General features: G+C 35.9%; 1 protein-coding gene across 9 annotated transcripts in view; it reads left to right on the forward strand.

Annotated features, from left to right (window-relative positions):
* The window catches only part of DLGAP2 (DLG associated protein 2), a 1,236,668-nt gene that overhangs the window by 659,739 nt on the left and 562,355 nt on the right, over positions 1–14,574 (forward strand). For all 9 annotated transcript variants that reach the window (XM_043984242.1, XM_043984239.1, XM_043984244.1 and 6 more), the window contains one exon: positions 5,696–5,728. In XM_043984242.1, the coding sequence (XP_043840177.1) occupies positions 5,696–5,728 (33 nt within the window). The remainder of the gene's footprint in view (positions 1–5,695; positions 5,729–14,574) is intronic.

The raw sequence follows: 14,574 nt of genomic DNA on the forward strand, positions 1-14,574 counted from the left end.
TTGAATCCAGGGCCGGTGCTTTATCCACCGCACCACCTATCTGCCCCCAATATATTTTATTTTAAAAGTATATTTAAAATATCTTTAAAAGTACATTCTTAAAATATATATATATATATATATTTTTAGTGAGGCAATTGGGGTTAAGTGACTTGCCCAGGGTCACACAGCTAGTAAATGTTAAGTGTCTGAGGCTGAATTTGAACTCAGGTACTACTGACTCCAGGGCTGGTGCTCTACCCACTGTGCAACCTAGCTGCCCCTTTAAAATATACTTTTAAAAATATACTGGAAGAGTTCTAATAAATCTTTAAAGAGAAAGTAAAATGTCTAACCTTGCTAAAACGTGATCATTTCATTTGCTTTGCTTCCCAATATAAGAATATTATATGGAAGATGGAAGCTTTTTACTTATGATCTTCTCTAAAGACTTCTTTTTTTAAAAGAATGAGACTTGGGCACATTAATAATTCAATTTAAAATGACATTTGCATAAGAATTCAATTTTCTAGAAGTTAACAGGCCACTGGCCCAGTTGGCACCTTTGGTTTTGAGGTTGATGAATTCATAAGCAGAACTAGTTATACAGATCTTAAGCATGCTTGTGCTTTGAATTAGAAGCAGAGAAGTTAAGCTATTTAACAATGTTATAGGGCAAAGCACTGATTTTTTTAAAAAAATCTTTATTTTAGTGTGTATAACTTTTTTCTTTACTCAATAGTAATTTTGCAGACATGCAACTCCAGGGAGTCTGTACACAGATAGAATCACACATCTGGTCTGAAACATGACAAAACAAAGCCCAAAAGAAAACAAACAAATCCATTTTACTTCAATTTGAAAAAGCTAGTCTATCCTGCTGATAGATGCTATTCTTTCACTAATATTAATATTTGCCTGTTCATGAGTAGTACAGAAAACATATTCTGGTTTTAAACTGAAGTCAACTGATCATTTTTTTTTAAATCTGATTCCCTCATATCCCAGATTAAATATAGCCAAAAGATATGACCAAAATCAATAAAACAACAAACATTTATTAATCTCTTATATGCCAGGCATGGTGCCACACCTGAAGATGCAAAGGAAGTTCCTGTCCAAAGGGAATAAATATTCTAATGGGAGACATATATAATGATAATATCATATATCATATAATATCATATAAATGATAGTGGTGATAGTAGTAATAATAATACCTACTATTTAGATAGCACTTTAAGGACCATAAAGATTTGTAAATATCTCATTAGTTCCTTACTACAACCCTGTGTGGTAGTACTATTATTATCCTGACTTTGTAGATAAAGAAACTGAGGTTAAGTGACTTGTCTAGGGTCATGTGGCTAGTGAGCATCTGAAGCTACCTATTGTGCTAGCTATCTGCCTCACATAGCTAGTTAATATCTCATATATAAGGGTTAAATGGAAGGTTATCTGAAAGGGGAAGTCCTTAGAAGCTGTGGGGAATAGGAAAGGCCTCCTGAAGAGATGTTGTCAAGGCTAAAATAATAAGATTTGTCAAAGGCTTAGATATGTAAGGTAGGTAAGAATGTGGATTCTAGGATGACACAGAGGTTGCAAGCCTGGGTGACTGGGAGGATGATGGTATCCTTAATAGTAATGGGGAAGTTTTTTTGGGGGGGTGAATTGGAGGGAAAGGAAGATAATAAATTATATTTTGGACATGTTTTTGAAATGGCTATGGGATATACCCTTTAAGGTGTCCAAAAGGCAGTTGAAGACATGATAGTAGCTCAAGAGAGGGACTCAGGCTGGACATATAGATCTGAGAATTGACTTTAAAGAGATGATAATTGAATCTATAGTAATTGTTGAGATTGCCAATCAAGACAGAATAGAGTGAAAAGAAAGAGATCTAGGACAGAGGCTTGGGGAATCACCCATGGTTAGTAGGTATGAGAAAAAGAAAATGAGGAGAAACAATCAGGTTGGAAAACCAGTACCACAAAAACCCAGACAGGAAATAGTATCCAGAGAAAAGAGTGATCAATAATGTGCAATAATACTCCTGAATGGTCAAGGATAATCATAATTGAATGAAGGCCATTCAATTTGGCAATTAAAAGATCATTGGAAAGGGGCATTTCAGTTAAATCATGAAGTCAGAAGCCAGATCACAGAGGGTTTATTAGGGGTAAGAGAGAAGTGGAAGCCCTAATAGGCTTTGTCAAGTTTAGACATTTCTTAGAGGGAAGGGACATAAAGGTTGAGAGCTAGCAGGAATGCCAGTTACTGTGTCTACAATCATTTATTAAAAGTACTTATGTTCCAGTCATTGTGTTAAGCACTGAGTTATAAAGACTGAAACATGATCCTGCCTTCAAACAGCTCACATTCTAATGGGGAAGACAAAATGAAAAAAAAAAAAACCAAATGTACATACAAGATATATACAGCTTTAAGTGGAAGTAATCTCCAGAAAGTACACAAGTGGTTGAGATGGAAGGGAAAAAAAAGACCTCCTGCAAAAGATGAGATTTGAGCTGAGTCTTAAAGGAAGCCAGGGAAACCAGGTGAGAAAAAGAACATCAGGTATGAGAGACAGCAATGAAAAAGGGAAATAGAGGAGTGTGTGTATGTGTGTGTGTGTGTGTGTGTGTGTGTGTGTGTGTGTGTGTGTGTGTGTGTGTAGATAACAGTGAGAACACCACTGTCCAAGTGAGAGGTTTTTGTTTTGTTTTCAAGGGACGGAGAAAGACATTGGCATGTTTGTAGGCAGCAGGCAAAGAGCAGTAGATAGGGAGAAATTGAAGAAAAGAGAGAGTGGGGATGATAGAGGGAATAATTTGCTGAGGAAATTGGGAGGGAGCCATGTATAGGGGTTCATTTCTGCAAAGAGAAGGCTGGCAGTCTCCCATTAAAATATTAACATCTTTTGTATTTTAGTTTCCATTATGCTTAGTTTCAAGTGATTGGAATTTATATAGTATATGAGCACATCTGTGATCAATGCCAAATTTGCAAGTTTCACACCACAGAATGTTGTTCAGTGTACTCAACTAATGCTTTCCTGTACTACTACCCCATCTGTTTTTTTCTTTAAAAATTTTTGATACATTTTGTTTTGACACAATAGACTCTTCCAGAAGAAGCCTGAACAATTTCCCCCAAAAGTATACTCCATTGGAAAAAATGGTTAAACACAGTGACTTAATATTGTGAATATCATTTTCCACTTTTGTAGTTTACCAATTGTTAATAGCAAAGGACTATGTAATTTTTGGTCTGCCTTTGTATACCCTAACTGTGAATATTGTATTCTTCCACTTCTTCTTGTCTCCCTTTGAGCATGTCATGAGTGTCTGTGTAAGGGTCTATACACATACACATATGCATGTACATATGTCTGCATATAAGTGTGCATAATCATTTTAATTCTTTCACAATTGTATATTGACACAGTCAGATTGTGCCTTTGGAATATAACTTTAACAAATGTGTGAAGAATCACTTGGAGAGAGGACAGTCTTGAGTCTGGGAGATGAATTAAGAGGTTATTGAAAGAGTCCATGCAAGAGGTGATGAGGGCTTACATCAAGGCAGTGGTCTTAGTGTAAAGAAGGGGACTTATGTAAGGGATGTTCTGGAGATAGAATTAATAAGCCTTAACAATTGGATAAATATATAGCTTGAAGGAAAGTGAGGAATTGAGGGTGAGTACAAGGTTATGAACCTGTGTGATCATAAGGATAAAGGTGGCCTCAGCAGAAATAGGAAAGTTTGGAAATGGGATGGATTTAGAGGGAAAGTTAAAGAGTTCTGCTTTGGACATGTTGAATTTGAGGTGCAGTTGGGACATTCAGTGCTTTCTATCTAATAGGCATTTGCTTATTTGGAACTCTAGCTCACAATCTCACATTTGTGCCTTCCTTGCAGGTTCCAAATTCAATACTTTAATCAAAGTATAAATGCTTCACATTTAGACTATTGAATAGTCACTACCTCCATCACCCTCTTGTCTCAACTGTGCCATCTTCAATCCCTCTTATGCTGCTGCCAAATTCTTCTCCCTAAAGCACTACTATTATAGCATCCCTTCCATACTCAGCAATCTTCAATGGGCTCTTCTTATTTGTTACCAAAATTCAATTCAGTCCAACAAATAAAAAACACATTTCTTATCATGCCATTCAAGGCCTTTCACAATCTAATCCCCAGCCTAATTATCCAGCTTCCTCAGCAATGGTTTATTTTATAATGTATTCTGTGTTACCTGAACATGTACTAAGCCTTCTAGCATTGTCTACTCATACCATCCCTTAAAAGAATAAAATCTCAACCCTGATTGTTCAAGGAATAGTTCAACTACAGCCTCTCCTTTTATCTTTCAATTCAAGTCAATTCAACCCGAGAATATGTGTTAAGAACTTATCAAGGGGTTTTTAACCTGGGTCCTGTGACCTCTGAAATTTTGTTTTTTGAAAACTGTATTTCACTATAATTGGTTTCTTTTGTAAGGATCTATTATATTTTATGCATTTAGAAACAATATCCTTAGGAGGAGGAAGGACATAGGCTTCACCAAATTGCTAAAGGAGTCCATCTCCACCCCTTCCTTCTCTGTCCAAAAGGCCTGAATTATGCAAACTGGGGATACAAAATTTTGCCAAAAAGAAAACAGTTTCTGCCTTCAACTCAACTTTCATATGAGACTCCAAGAAGCTGTAGCATGCACAATGGCTGTACCCCAGTAAAACCTCTGCAGATAGGCTAAGCCAGGTTGAGGGTAATCAACAGGCATTAAATCCATTGGTGAATTAGGGCAATATCTACCCAAAACATATGAAGACTTCCCCTTGGCAAAATGGGTGGATGAGAATGATTCATTCCAATGGCCATGAAGGCAGCTTGGTCAGACATCAAAGATGCCAAGGTCATTCCCCATATGCTGGGCCATCACCAGTTTTCTTGACTTTGGTCTTATCATTGCACTTTGGTGAATGTAGAAGAGAGTATGAAGCTAACAACTTTGTACAGCTCTGCCTTACTTATATTCCAATCATTGGTCCTTCAAAAGGAAGGACAAACAACAACAAACATGAACAACATTGATTAAGCATCAAAGGCAGGATTTGAATGTAGGTTTTCTGACTCCAGAGAGAGTGCCCTATCCACTGTACCATTTCAGTTTTATTCCTAACTTTTGAACTTAGAGGGACATTTTACAGAGATATAATTGAGGGAAATTTTAATATATAAAAAATCTATTTTCCTTGCCAATATTAAGAATATAGTCTGCAGTCAATATAATTAATATATAGCTATAACATTATTGATCAATCTTTTTTTTTTTTTTTGGTGAGGCAATTAGGGTTAAGTGACTTGCCCAGGGTCACACAGCTAGTAAGTGTCAAGTGTCTGAGGCTGGATTTGAACTCAGGTCCTCCTGAATCCAGGACCAGTGCTCTATCCACTGAGCCACCTAGCTGCCTCTTGATCAATCATTTTTAATAAAATAAGGAATAAAATGAAAGGTTCAGAATGTGGTTTTTGTCCAAATTCAGGATGAGAGCTTCTTTGGTTTCTCACATTTCACTCAAGCAATGGTGGTGTAGTTGAATTGTAGAACATCTCTTTTCTAGCTGTGATTTTTATTTCTTTAATGTCTTCAATTGTAATCTGAAAATCAATGAGAATAATGACTTCTCTTTTGTTTCTTCTCTGTTTGCAGAGTCCCAGTGTACCCTCTGTGGGGAACCGGAAGGTGAGTCTGCTTTACTGGCTTGCCTGGGTTGGGCATGCTAAGAGTAAACTTGTAATCATTTCATTTTGTTTGTTTGTTTTTGCTGATGTCAAGGATGTTTTAAAAAGATAGTAGGAACAACCCCTTGATTGTTTGTGCTTGATGTTCAAAGTAAATTAAATCAGTGTACGACATAGTGAGCTGTTCCAGCTTACAGACTGCCTGTCTAAAGTAGTGTGTCTATCAGAATGAAAAATAAGGTTTTTACTTTATTCTCAGTTTTGAACATTGTCATCTTTTCTAGATTTAAAAAAAATGGCCATGCTTACTTCTTATTAATCGATTGACTTAAAATGAGACAGCTAACTGGGAAGTCATAACTTACCTACTAAGTAGATTTTCTGCAAATACAGATGTCTCATTAGGGATAGGTGAAATGAAGAAATGTAATATCTCACTTATTGTAATGTTATTGGTGTTATAAAAGAGTGCAAATCTGATTTCCAGTCAAGGCTTCTTCAGTTTTATCTGAAGCAAATTTTTGTTCCATAAAAATATAGATTGAGATGATTCTATTGAGTGTGCTGACTCTGAGAAACCTGGGTACCAATGTGGCATAGAACTTTTACATTTTTGAAACCAGATAAGGAAAAGGAAACATAGTCTAGTGCTGGTTAGCTGGAACCCAATCAGAGAAAACTCAGTGAATAGTATTTTGATGATATATTTCATATTGATGGGTAAAAGACAAACTGATAACATTTCAAAATGTGAGTTTAGAGTTGGATCCTCGAAATAATTGATTTATTTCAGTTCAGTATGTCATATTTAGTAGATTAATGCATTTGAAAAGAGGAAAAATCTTTTAGCAATGAACACTGAAAAGAAAGGGTTGTTTGCAGGGGGGAGAATTGTAATTTAGTCAAACAATAAACAATTATTACATGCTTACTAGCACTTGGCTTACAAAACAAAAAACTGAATATTGTTCATGATCTTGAGAAATCTACATTCTAATGCGGGAGACAACATAGCCATGTAGATATAAACAAGATAAATATGAGTTTATCATTGTGAAGGCATTAGCAAGTGTGATTTTAAAAAAAGGTCATTTATAGAAGGTACTTGGGATTTCTTTTAGGAAGGTGGGGATCTAATGAGAAAGAATTGTAACACTCCATGTTAAGAAAGGACTGATTGACTAAATTATTGCTAAGATTTCTGACTTCCTTAAATGTTGTTTAGCAAGGATACATAAAGGACTAGAGATGGTCCATTACTGATGCTTACTGTGATAAAGTCTATGTTAAGATTTTAAAATCTCATTGCTTTTGTCTAAGTCTAGATTTTGACCTGCAAAGGCCAATTTTGAAGTAATATATAAATTCAAAGGCAGGGACTGAGAGTATGGGGTACTATGTTCATGCAAACCAAATGAAAGCTAGAAATAGCATCATATAAGTGCTTTATTCTGAACAGATTAATTGGAAAATTAATATATAATATAATACATTTTATGAGAATAGACACAGTATTTTGTTTCCTATATTCATTTAAAAATTATTAGTTTTCATGATTTATAAATTTGGACTCACTGTAGGTAATTGTGTGTATAATTTGTGCATAAATATAATACATTTCTTTGTATTTAATGATTTGATGGCTGCCCTTTTAAAAGATATTTATAGTTGTATATTCATTTGGATCATTGGTGTATTCACAAAACTTATACATGCTAAAGGAGTTTTGTTATATTTGTAGCTGCCTTTCCTTTTCCCCCCTTCTGTGTTTTTAATATCCAAAGATAGTTATATAGAATGGAAATCTACTAGCTAATCCAGGAATAAACCATTTTTTCCTGGGAATTTTCTAAATACCAGCCAGGGATTTTTAGCTTATATCAGATGTTTCATCCAGAATCAACCTAATCTAATTACCATTATCCCTGAATGATTTCCCCAAATCCCAACCATTTTTTGCCTGGAAACCTACTATTGCAAATCAATAACATCTACATAAGATATTCATTTGAGGCACTGTTGCACAGTGGAAAGAACACTTGGTTTAGAGTCAGACAAGCGGGATTCAAATTCTAGCTCTACCACTAATTATCTGTTCGGCTTGAAGAAGTCACCTAAGTTTTCTGGGCCTCAGAAAATAAGGGTTTTGGACTACATGGCTTCTAAATTCCCTTTTAAACTCTTAATTTGTGGTCTTGTCTATGATCATTGTAGAAAGGGGAGCACAGACAAGCCTAGCACCAAGTCGTTGGGTGGAAAAATCAATTCTGACTCAGAAGCTGGATCTGATTTAAGGGGGTAAAAGTCCAAACTTTAACTATTACAGCTGTTCTATCATAAGAAAACCTGCCTTGGGAGGTAGCCAGCTCCCCTTCACTTCAAATGTTCAAGTAAGGGTTGTATGACCTTATAAATGATCTTAGTTCTGCCTTGGTTGACAGTGGTACTTACTATGTGCCTATAAATACTTTTGCATCTCTCCAGTTCTAGAATTCTGTGCCTCTCTGTGTGTATTTCAAAGCAATGAAAGTGGAACTGTTTCAAGATCAAAGGAGAAAGGCAAAGATTTGATAACCTAGCCTCAGCTGTACTTTATTTTCTGAAACTGGCTGCTACATGAATATTCATACACGTTTAAATCATTTAAGTAATTAGTGGAAATGAGCACCAGCTTTCTCTGCAGTGTGCAGAAATGAAAAGAAGTTGTCTTTGCTGGATAATCTCTGCAGGATTGAATAGGAGTTAACCTATTCTGTGCAGCAGCAGAACCTGCCCCAGGTGGACAGGAACAGACAGGATCTCCAATTTCCTTCTTTGTGTTGGGTGTGAATCTCCTCTAGGAGGTTAAGGCAGCAGCAAATCTTCCCTCTCCCTTTCTTGTCAGAAAGCTGTTAACGCATTTCACTGGTGAGCCATTGAAGTGGGGAACATCCATTTACATTTTAATGATTAGTTCTTTGGCTACAGATTGAATAATTAGCATTGTCTCAGATGATAATATCTGTCAAACAAATGAGATGAGGTGCCAAGTTTACAAGAATCTTGGGACTTCAAAATTTTGCAGTTGATGGGAGAAAATGCATGCTCAATTTTCCTTTCTTTCTCTTTTTAAGGTTGTGTGGCCTATATATTTTTTTCCCTGAGACCTGGAATTTTAGTAGTGTATAAAATATAGATCACTGTTTCTAAATGCAAATTATTTGTATTTCCTAAGGTATCTTTTTTTTAAAAAAGATACTTAAATGGCCATATTTACAAGTTGAAAACTTTCAGTAGTGTCCTTTTACTACTCATGAGGTCAGTGATTCATACTTGTCATTCATAGATTATTCATCTATCAATGATTTGAATAAATGATTGAAGATAAGTTGTAGAAAATATTTTAGACCCTATTGACCTTTTAATTAGTCAAAAAACAGAATGCTATTTGTATTGTCTTGAAATTGAATATTTAATAATAATAGTAAGAGGCAATGAGGTATAGTGACTAGACCTCTGGATTTTGAGTCAGGAAGGTCTGGGTTCAAGTCCTGCTTCTGAAATATGCTAGCTGTTTGTGAATCAGTGAGTTGCTTAACATCTGTGTCCCAGGCAAATCTGTAAGACTTTTATCAAGCAGACAGATTGCTCATCTACTTAAGTGGAGGAGGTTCAACATTTAAGATTCTATTTAGCAATGAAATCACAAGTCTGGATAGAAACAAAAGAAAATATTTCTATAGGTCCATTTATTTATGCTCTCACTAATGTTGCTATTCTTTTCACTGGTACAAATAATAAATTCAGTGCCTTCCATATAAATCCTCCATATTAGCAAGAGCCTAAATAAAAGTAAGAGGTCTTCCTTTGGTCCTTCTTCCATATACCAGGGTAGCTCTCAGCATAATAATAAAAATTATAATGTCTGACAATTTAATATTTGCAATGTGTTACATTTGCTATTTCATTGGAACTTCACAGCAGCCTTTTTGAGCAGGCAATAGAAGCATCAAATTAGTTCAAATATAGGATGCATCCCTAAAAGGGGCTCTGGTAAAAAGAAACTATTTCAATACACTGAACAAGAGCACTGATTTTTCAGTCACAGTCAAGTTTTACATAAGCCTGATTTGGGAGTGGAATCACAGTCAGTTAAACATTTATTAAGTTCCTACTATGTGTCGAAACACAAGGAGCAGGGGAGGCAGCATGGAATTATCAGAAGATCACTGGATTGATATTCAGGAGACTTGATGCCTAGGTCTCTAACTTGACATGTTACCTTGGGCAAGTCATTTCACTTTCAGACTGAGTTTCTTCTCCCTATAAAATGAGGTAGCTGGTTTAGATGATTTCAAAGGTCTAATATTCTGTTATTTTTCTATAATATATGACAATTGTAAAAGTCCATTATCCTATTTTAGACAATAAAACATCCACTTGTAAAGATAAGTGGCACCTCAGAAATTACCTGATCCAAGTTTATTGTTTTATAATTAAGGGAACTGAGACTCTCACAGTCTTGTCACACAACTTGGAGGCAGAGGCAGAATTAGAATCTAAGTCTGATCTAGCCTTTGCTGGATCAGTTAACACCAATTCACCCATCCTCTATTCCCCACTTTCCTCAATAGCTTCAAAAATAACTAGTCTTCTGTTTTTCTCACTAAAAAGCCAAGTGAGAATACCCTTCAAGCATCCATAGTGATCTATATGCTTAGTGAGTCTGAGTTCTTAACTCAATGATCCTGGCAAATCAATTTTTTTTTCTTTTTTTTTTTTGTGGGGCAATGAGGGTTAAGTAACTTACTCATGGTCACACAGCTAGTAAGTGTCAAGTGTCAGAGGTTGGATTTGAACTCAGGTCCTTCTGAATCCAGGGCCAGGTCTTTATCTACTGCTCCACTTACCTGCCCCCTGGCATATCAATTTAAGGGTGTTTAAGGTATTGGAGGAAGGCACATTTAATCTGAAACACTGATTAATTCTAACAATTAATGTTCACAGTTCATTCTAAAACTCATATTCATTTCTCTATTTTATTAGCTCATAAGCTTACTTAGGGCTGGATCTGTTTTTTTCTTCTTTTTGTATCCCTACTGCTTAGCACAGTGCCTGACACAGAGTGATTAAAAATGCCAATTGATGGATTGATTTTTTGAATGTCAATCCTAAATTTCCAAGAATTCATAATAGTTCAAACAAAATAATAAAGTAATACCATAAGTGCTTTTTACTTCATAGAATGTAGAGCCGGAAGTAATCTTAGATGTCATCAAAGAAGGAGGCATGGTTTGGTGAAATGAACATTGGATTAGGAGTCAGAGAATCTGAATTCCAATCCTGCTTCTACCACAATGTGACTCTGGGCAAGACACTTCTCATTTTATTCTCTAATTTGTAAAAAGAAGGGGTTGGTTTAGATGACCTATAAGGTCTCTTTCAGCTCTGAGTCTCTCATGTGATCCAGTTTGACCTCATCATTTGCCACATAACCTAACAGAGCTACCTTCTTTCTTCTTAACTTGATACCTTGGGTGTCATCAAAGTGTTATGTGGTAGTGTCCTGATTGATTTGAGGACTTTTCCCCTGATAGTCAGTCTGGGACAGGATAAAAACAATCATGTTGATCTCAGTTCTTAGGCTCCTGCCAAGATGCTGGTAACATTTAAAGAAAGAGACACTGTACACATCATGTTACAGAAGTAGAAAGAAAAAGTGATTTTCAAAAGAAGCATAGTATAAAGCAGTCTTTCTCAAAGGGCATGAGGTGGCAGGCTCAGGAGATATAACTACTTAAAATGTATGAAATGTATACTTGTAACTGGGTGCACATATGTAAAGCTTCCAATTCTCCTTTAATGTGCTGTGTCTACTTAGGATGAAGAACAATGCTGTGTTGTGAGTCCCTTACCACCCTAAAAAAGCCAAAGAACTACCAGTGTAATAAAAAGCACACTGGTTTTGGCATCAGAAGATGTAGGTTCAAGTACTGGCTATGTTACTATCAGTGTGATCCTGGGCAAAGTATTTCAACACATTAAACTTCTATTTCCTCATCTGCAAAGTGGAGATGAAAATATTAGTTGCACTACTGACTACAAGCATTGTTGTATGGAAAGCAATTGCTAAAACTCCAAAGAACTATAGAACTGGAAGCCATTACGATTGTAGAACATCTCCACCATCCAGCAATTATAAGATTGACAGACCTTTGGCAAAAACAAACAAATAACCAAATACAACCAAACAAAAATTAGTATAATCTCTGTCCTGGAAAGTTCAGAATTGGGTAACAATCAACTTCTCTGAACAGATATAGTAGAAATATGATACTGTCTGAATCAGGATAACAGATGTGAATTAATGAAAGTGTTCATTTTAAAAATGATTTGAGGAATGTGTGATAATATATTGGAAGGAAGGCTAGCTTATAGCACAGCCAACTGAATCACAAGGGTAAATATAAAGCTCCTGAAATTAAATATACGATGTCGGTCATTTGGCCATCTGCTATTGACAACAATAAATGCAGTTATGAAATAACCTATACTTCAAATTTAAAAAAAAATTATAAAATCATCAAAAACTGCTCCTGAAATAGAACAGCATAGGAATAAATTGTCCATGATACATACCAGACAGGGATCACTGACTATCATACATTTGTCCAGAGAATGATATAAACTGCACAACACAAGCTTCCTTTGCAATCAAGAATTAATTTTGGTATCTCTAATACTTGAGGCAGAGAGGTGGTAAAGTAGATAGAGAACTAGACTTCAAGTAAGGAAATTGCTGTCTTTGAGACCCCATTTAGGGTTTTCATGACAGTGATACTGGAGTGATTTGTTATTTCCTTCTCCAGTCAATTTTGCAGATTGAGGAAATTAAGGCAAACAAGGTTAAATGACTTGCCTAGGGTCAAGAAAGCTAATAAGTGTCTGAGACTGGATTCGAACTCAAGAAGATGAGTTATTGGTTATTACTATATTAGATTGCACAAGGATATGCTTTTCACTGATATTTTTATGTCACTGTCTGGATTATAGCCTTTGTCTATATGGACAGTGACATAAAAATATCAGTGAAAAGCATATCCTTGTGCAATCTAATATAGTAATAACCAAAATGTTATTGAAAGCAGAGGAATTCCATTGTGTGTGTGTGTGTGTGTGTGTGTGTGTGTGTGTGTGTGTGTTGCATGCTTGTAAGGCAAACACAAGCCCCTCCTCCCTATATGAGGGACTAGGGAGTTTGTTTAAAACTTTAACAGTGGAATCCACAAGCAATGCCTCCAATGAAAGCCTATATTACTACCTATATTACAAACTTTGCTTGACTCTATTTTATTTGAGGGAGTGGCATTTAGTGGGTTAAGTCAATGCTCTTTTATGAGTCTTGGAACTTTCCCCTGAAAATTGGTATGATGATGTTTGCAGGACCTTACTGATTGTTGTTAGGAAGACACTGTGGGTATAAGGATGGGGCTAGAATGACTCTTCCCAGTTAATGTGGAGGAGGGATCAATCTTGTTTTGTTTGACACAAAAAGACAAAAATTAGGCTATGTCTGGGAGAACTTCATAATAGAACTGTCCATAAGTGAAATGGGCTGCCTCAAGAGATAGGAGAGGTGGTGAATTCAGTCTTTAAACAATGATCTGTTATGCTATAGTGAGGATTCCTTTCATGTATTGATTGGACAAACTCTGTTTCTTTGATTCCATAGCATGGTGTGATGGGGAGAAAAATGCTTAGTTTCAATCTCTGCTTTGCTACTTATTACCCATGTGATCTTGGGCAAGTCAATTCTTTTCATCTCAGTTTCAATTTCCTGATCTATCAAAGGAAAAGGGTTAAACCAGATGTTCTAAAGTCCATTTCCAGTCTGAAATCTCTGATCCTAGATTCAAGAGCAATGCTCTTTAGCTCTGAATTCCTTTTGCTATTGAATTTACATAACAATGGCACCATTAAACCTGTCTGTCAGTTCCAGGCACTAGACAAAGGTCCGAACACTGGAGAAAATGGAAAACAAACAAACAAAAGTCTCATGCTTGGAGATTTGTTTGCTCAAAGCAGCAGCTATACATTTTTGGCATCTGAAAAGCCTTGGACTTATCAATTCCACTTTTTTTTTCTCCACTCACAAGTTCCTAGTTTCAGGAAATATTTTGGCTGAGTTTTAGTTGATATTTTTTTTAGCTTGAATGGCTGACAGGATAAAATGACCTATTTTTGTCTACCTCTACAAGTAATTTGAAGAGGTTAATTTAATGTAGAGAGGCAGAACCGCACAATGGAAATAAAGTTAGTCTCAATGTCAAGAGGAGCGTGGTCTAAAACCCTTCTCTAAAACACGCTGCCCTTGTGATCACAGAAAAATTACTTATCAGCATTCCAGCAACTCTCTGATTATTAATTGCACAGAAGTTGCCAGTATTCATAGGTTGAGAGAGTTGCCCCAAAGTTCCCTGTACTAATGGATTCACAGGTCAGAAGCAAACAAGAGAAATCTAATGTTAGTTTGACTTTATTCTCTCTTATATCTCATTAAGAACTCTCTGGATGTTATTTCTCTTGCAAGAGCTTTAGTAGATAATTTTTAATATTCTTTTCTAGTTCTATATCCTATTACATATTTACATATATACAACATATATATGAAGAACAATAAATTGAGATTTGTAAGAATAATACCCAAATTAAAACAATACTCATTCCTGCAGAGGCACATATACATACAATACATGCACAGGCCCTTTCTGAGACAAAGTTTATCAGTTTAGACTTTTCCTGGCATTCAAGTCACACATACTTCCACCCCTCAGTCTGGCTCCAATTCATCTTTCTGGCCTCACTGAC

Source organism: Dromiciops gliroides, chromosome 2 (assembly GCF_019393635.1).
Source record: "Dromiciops gliroides isolate mDroGli1 chromosome 2, mDroGli1.pri, whole genome shotgun sequence".
Classification (NCBI taxonomy): Eukaryota; Metazoa; Chordata; class Mammalia; order Microbiotheria; family Microbiotheriidae; genus Dromiciops; species Dromiciops gliroides.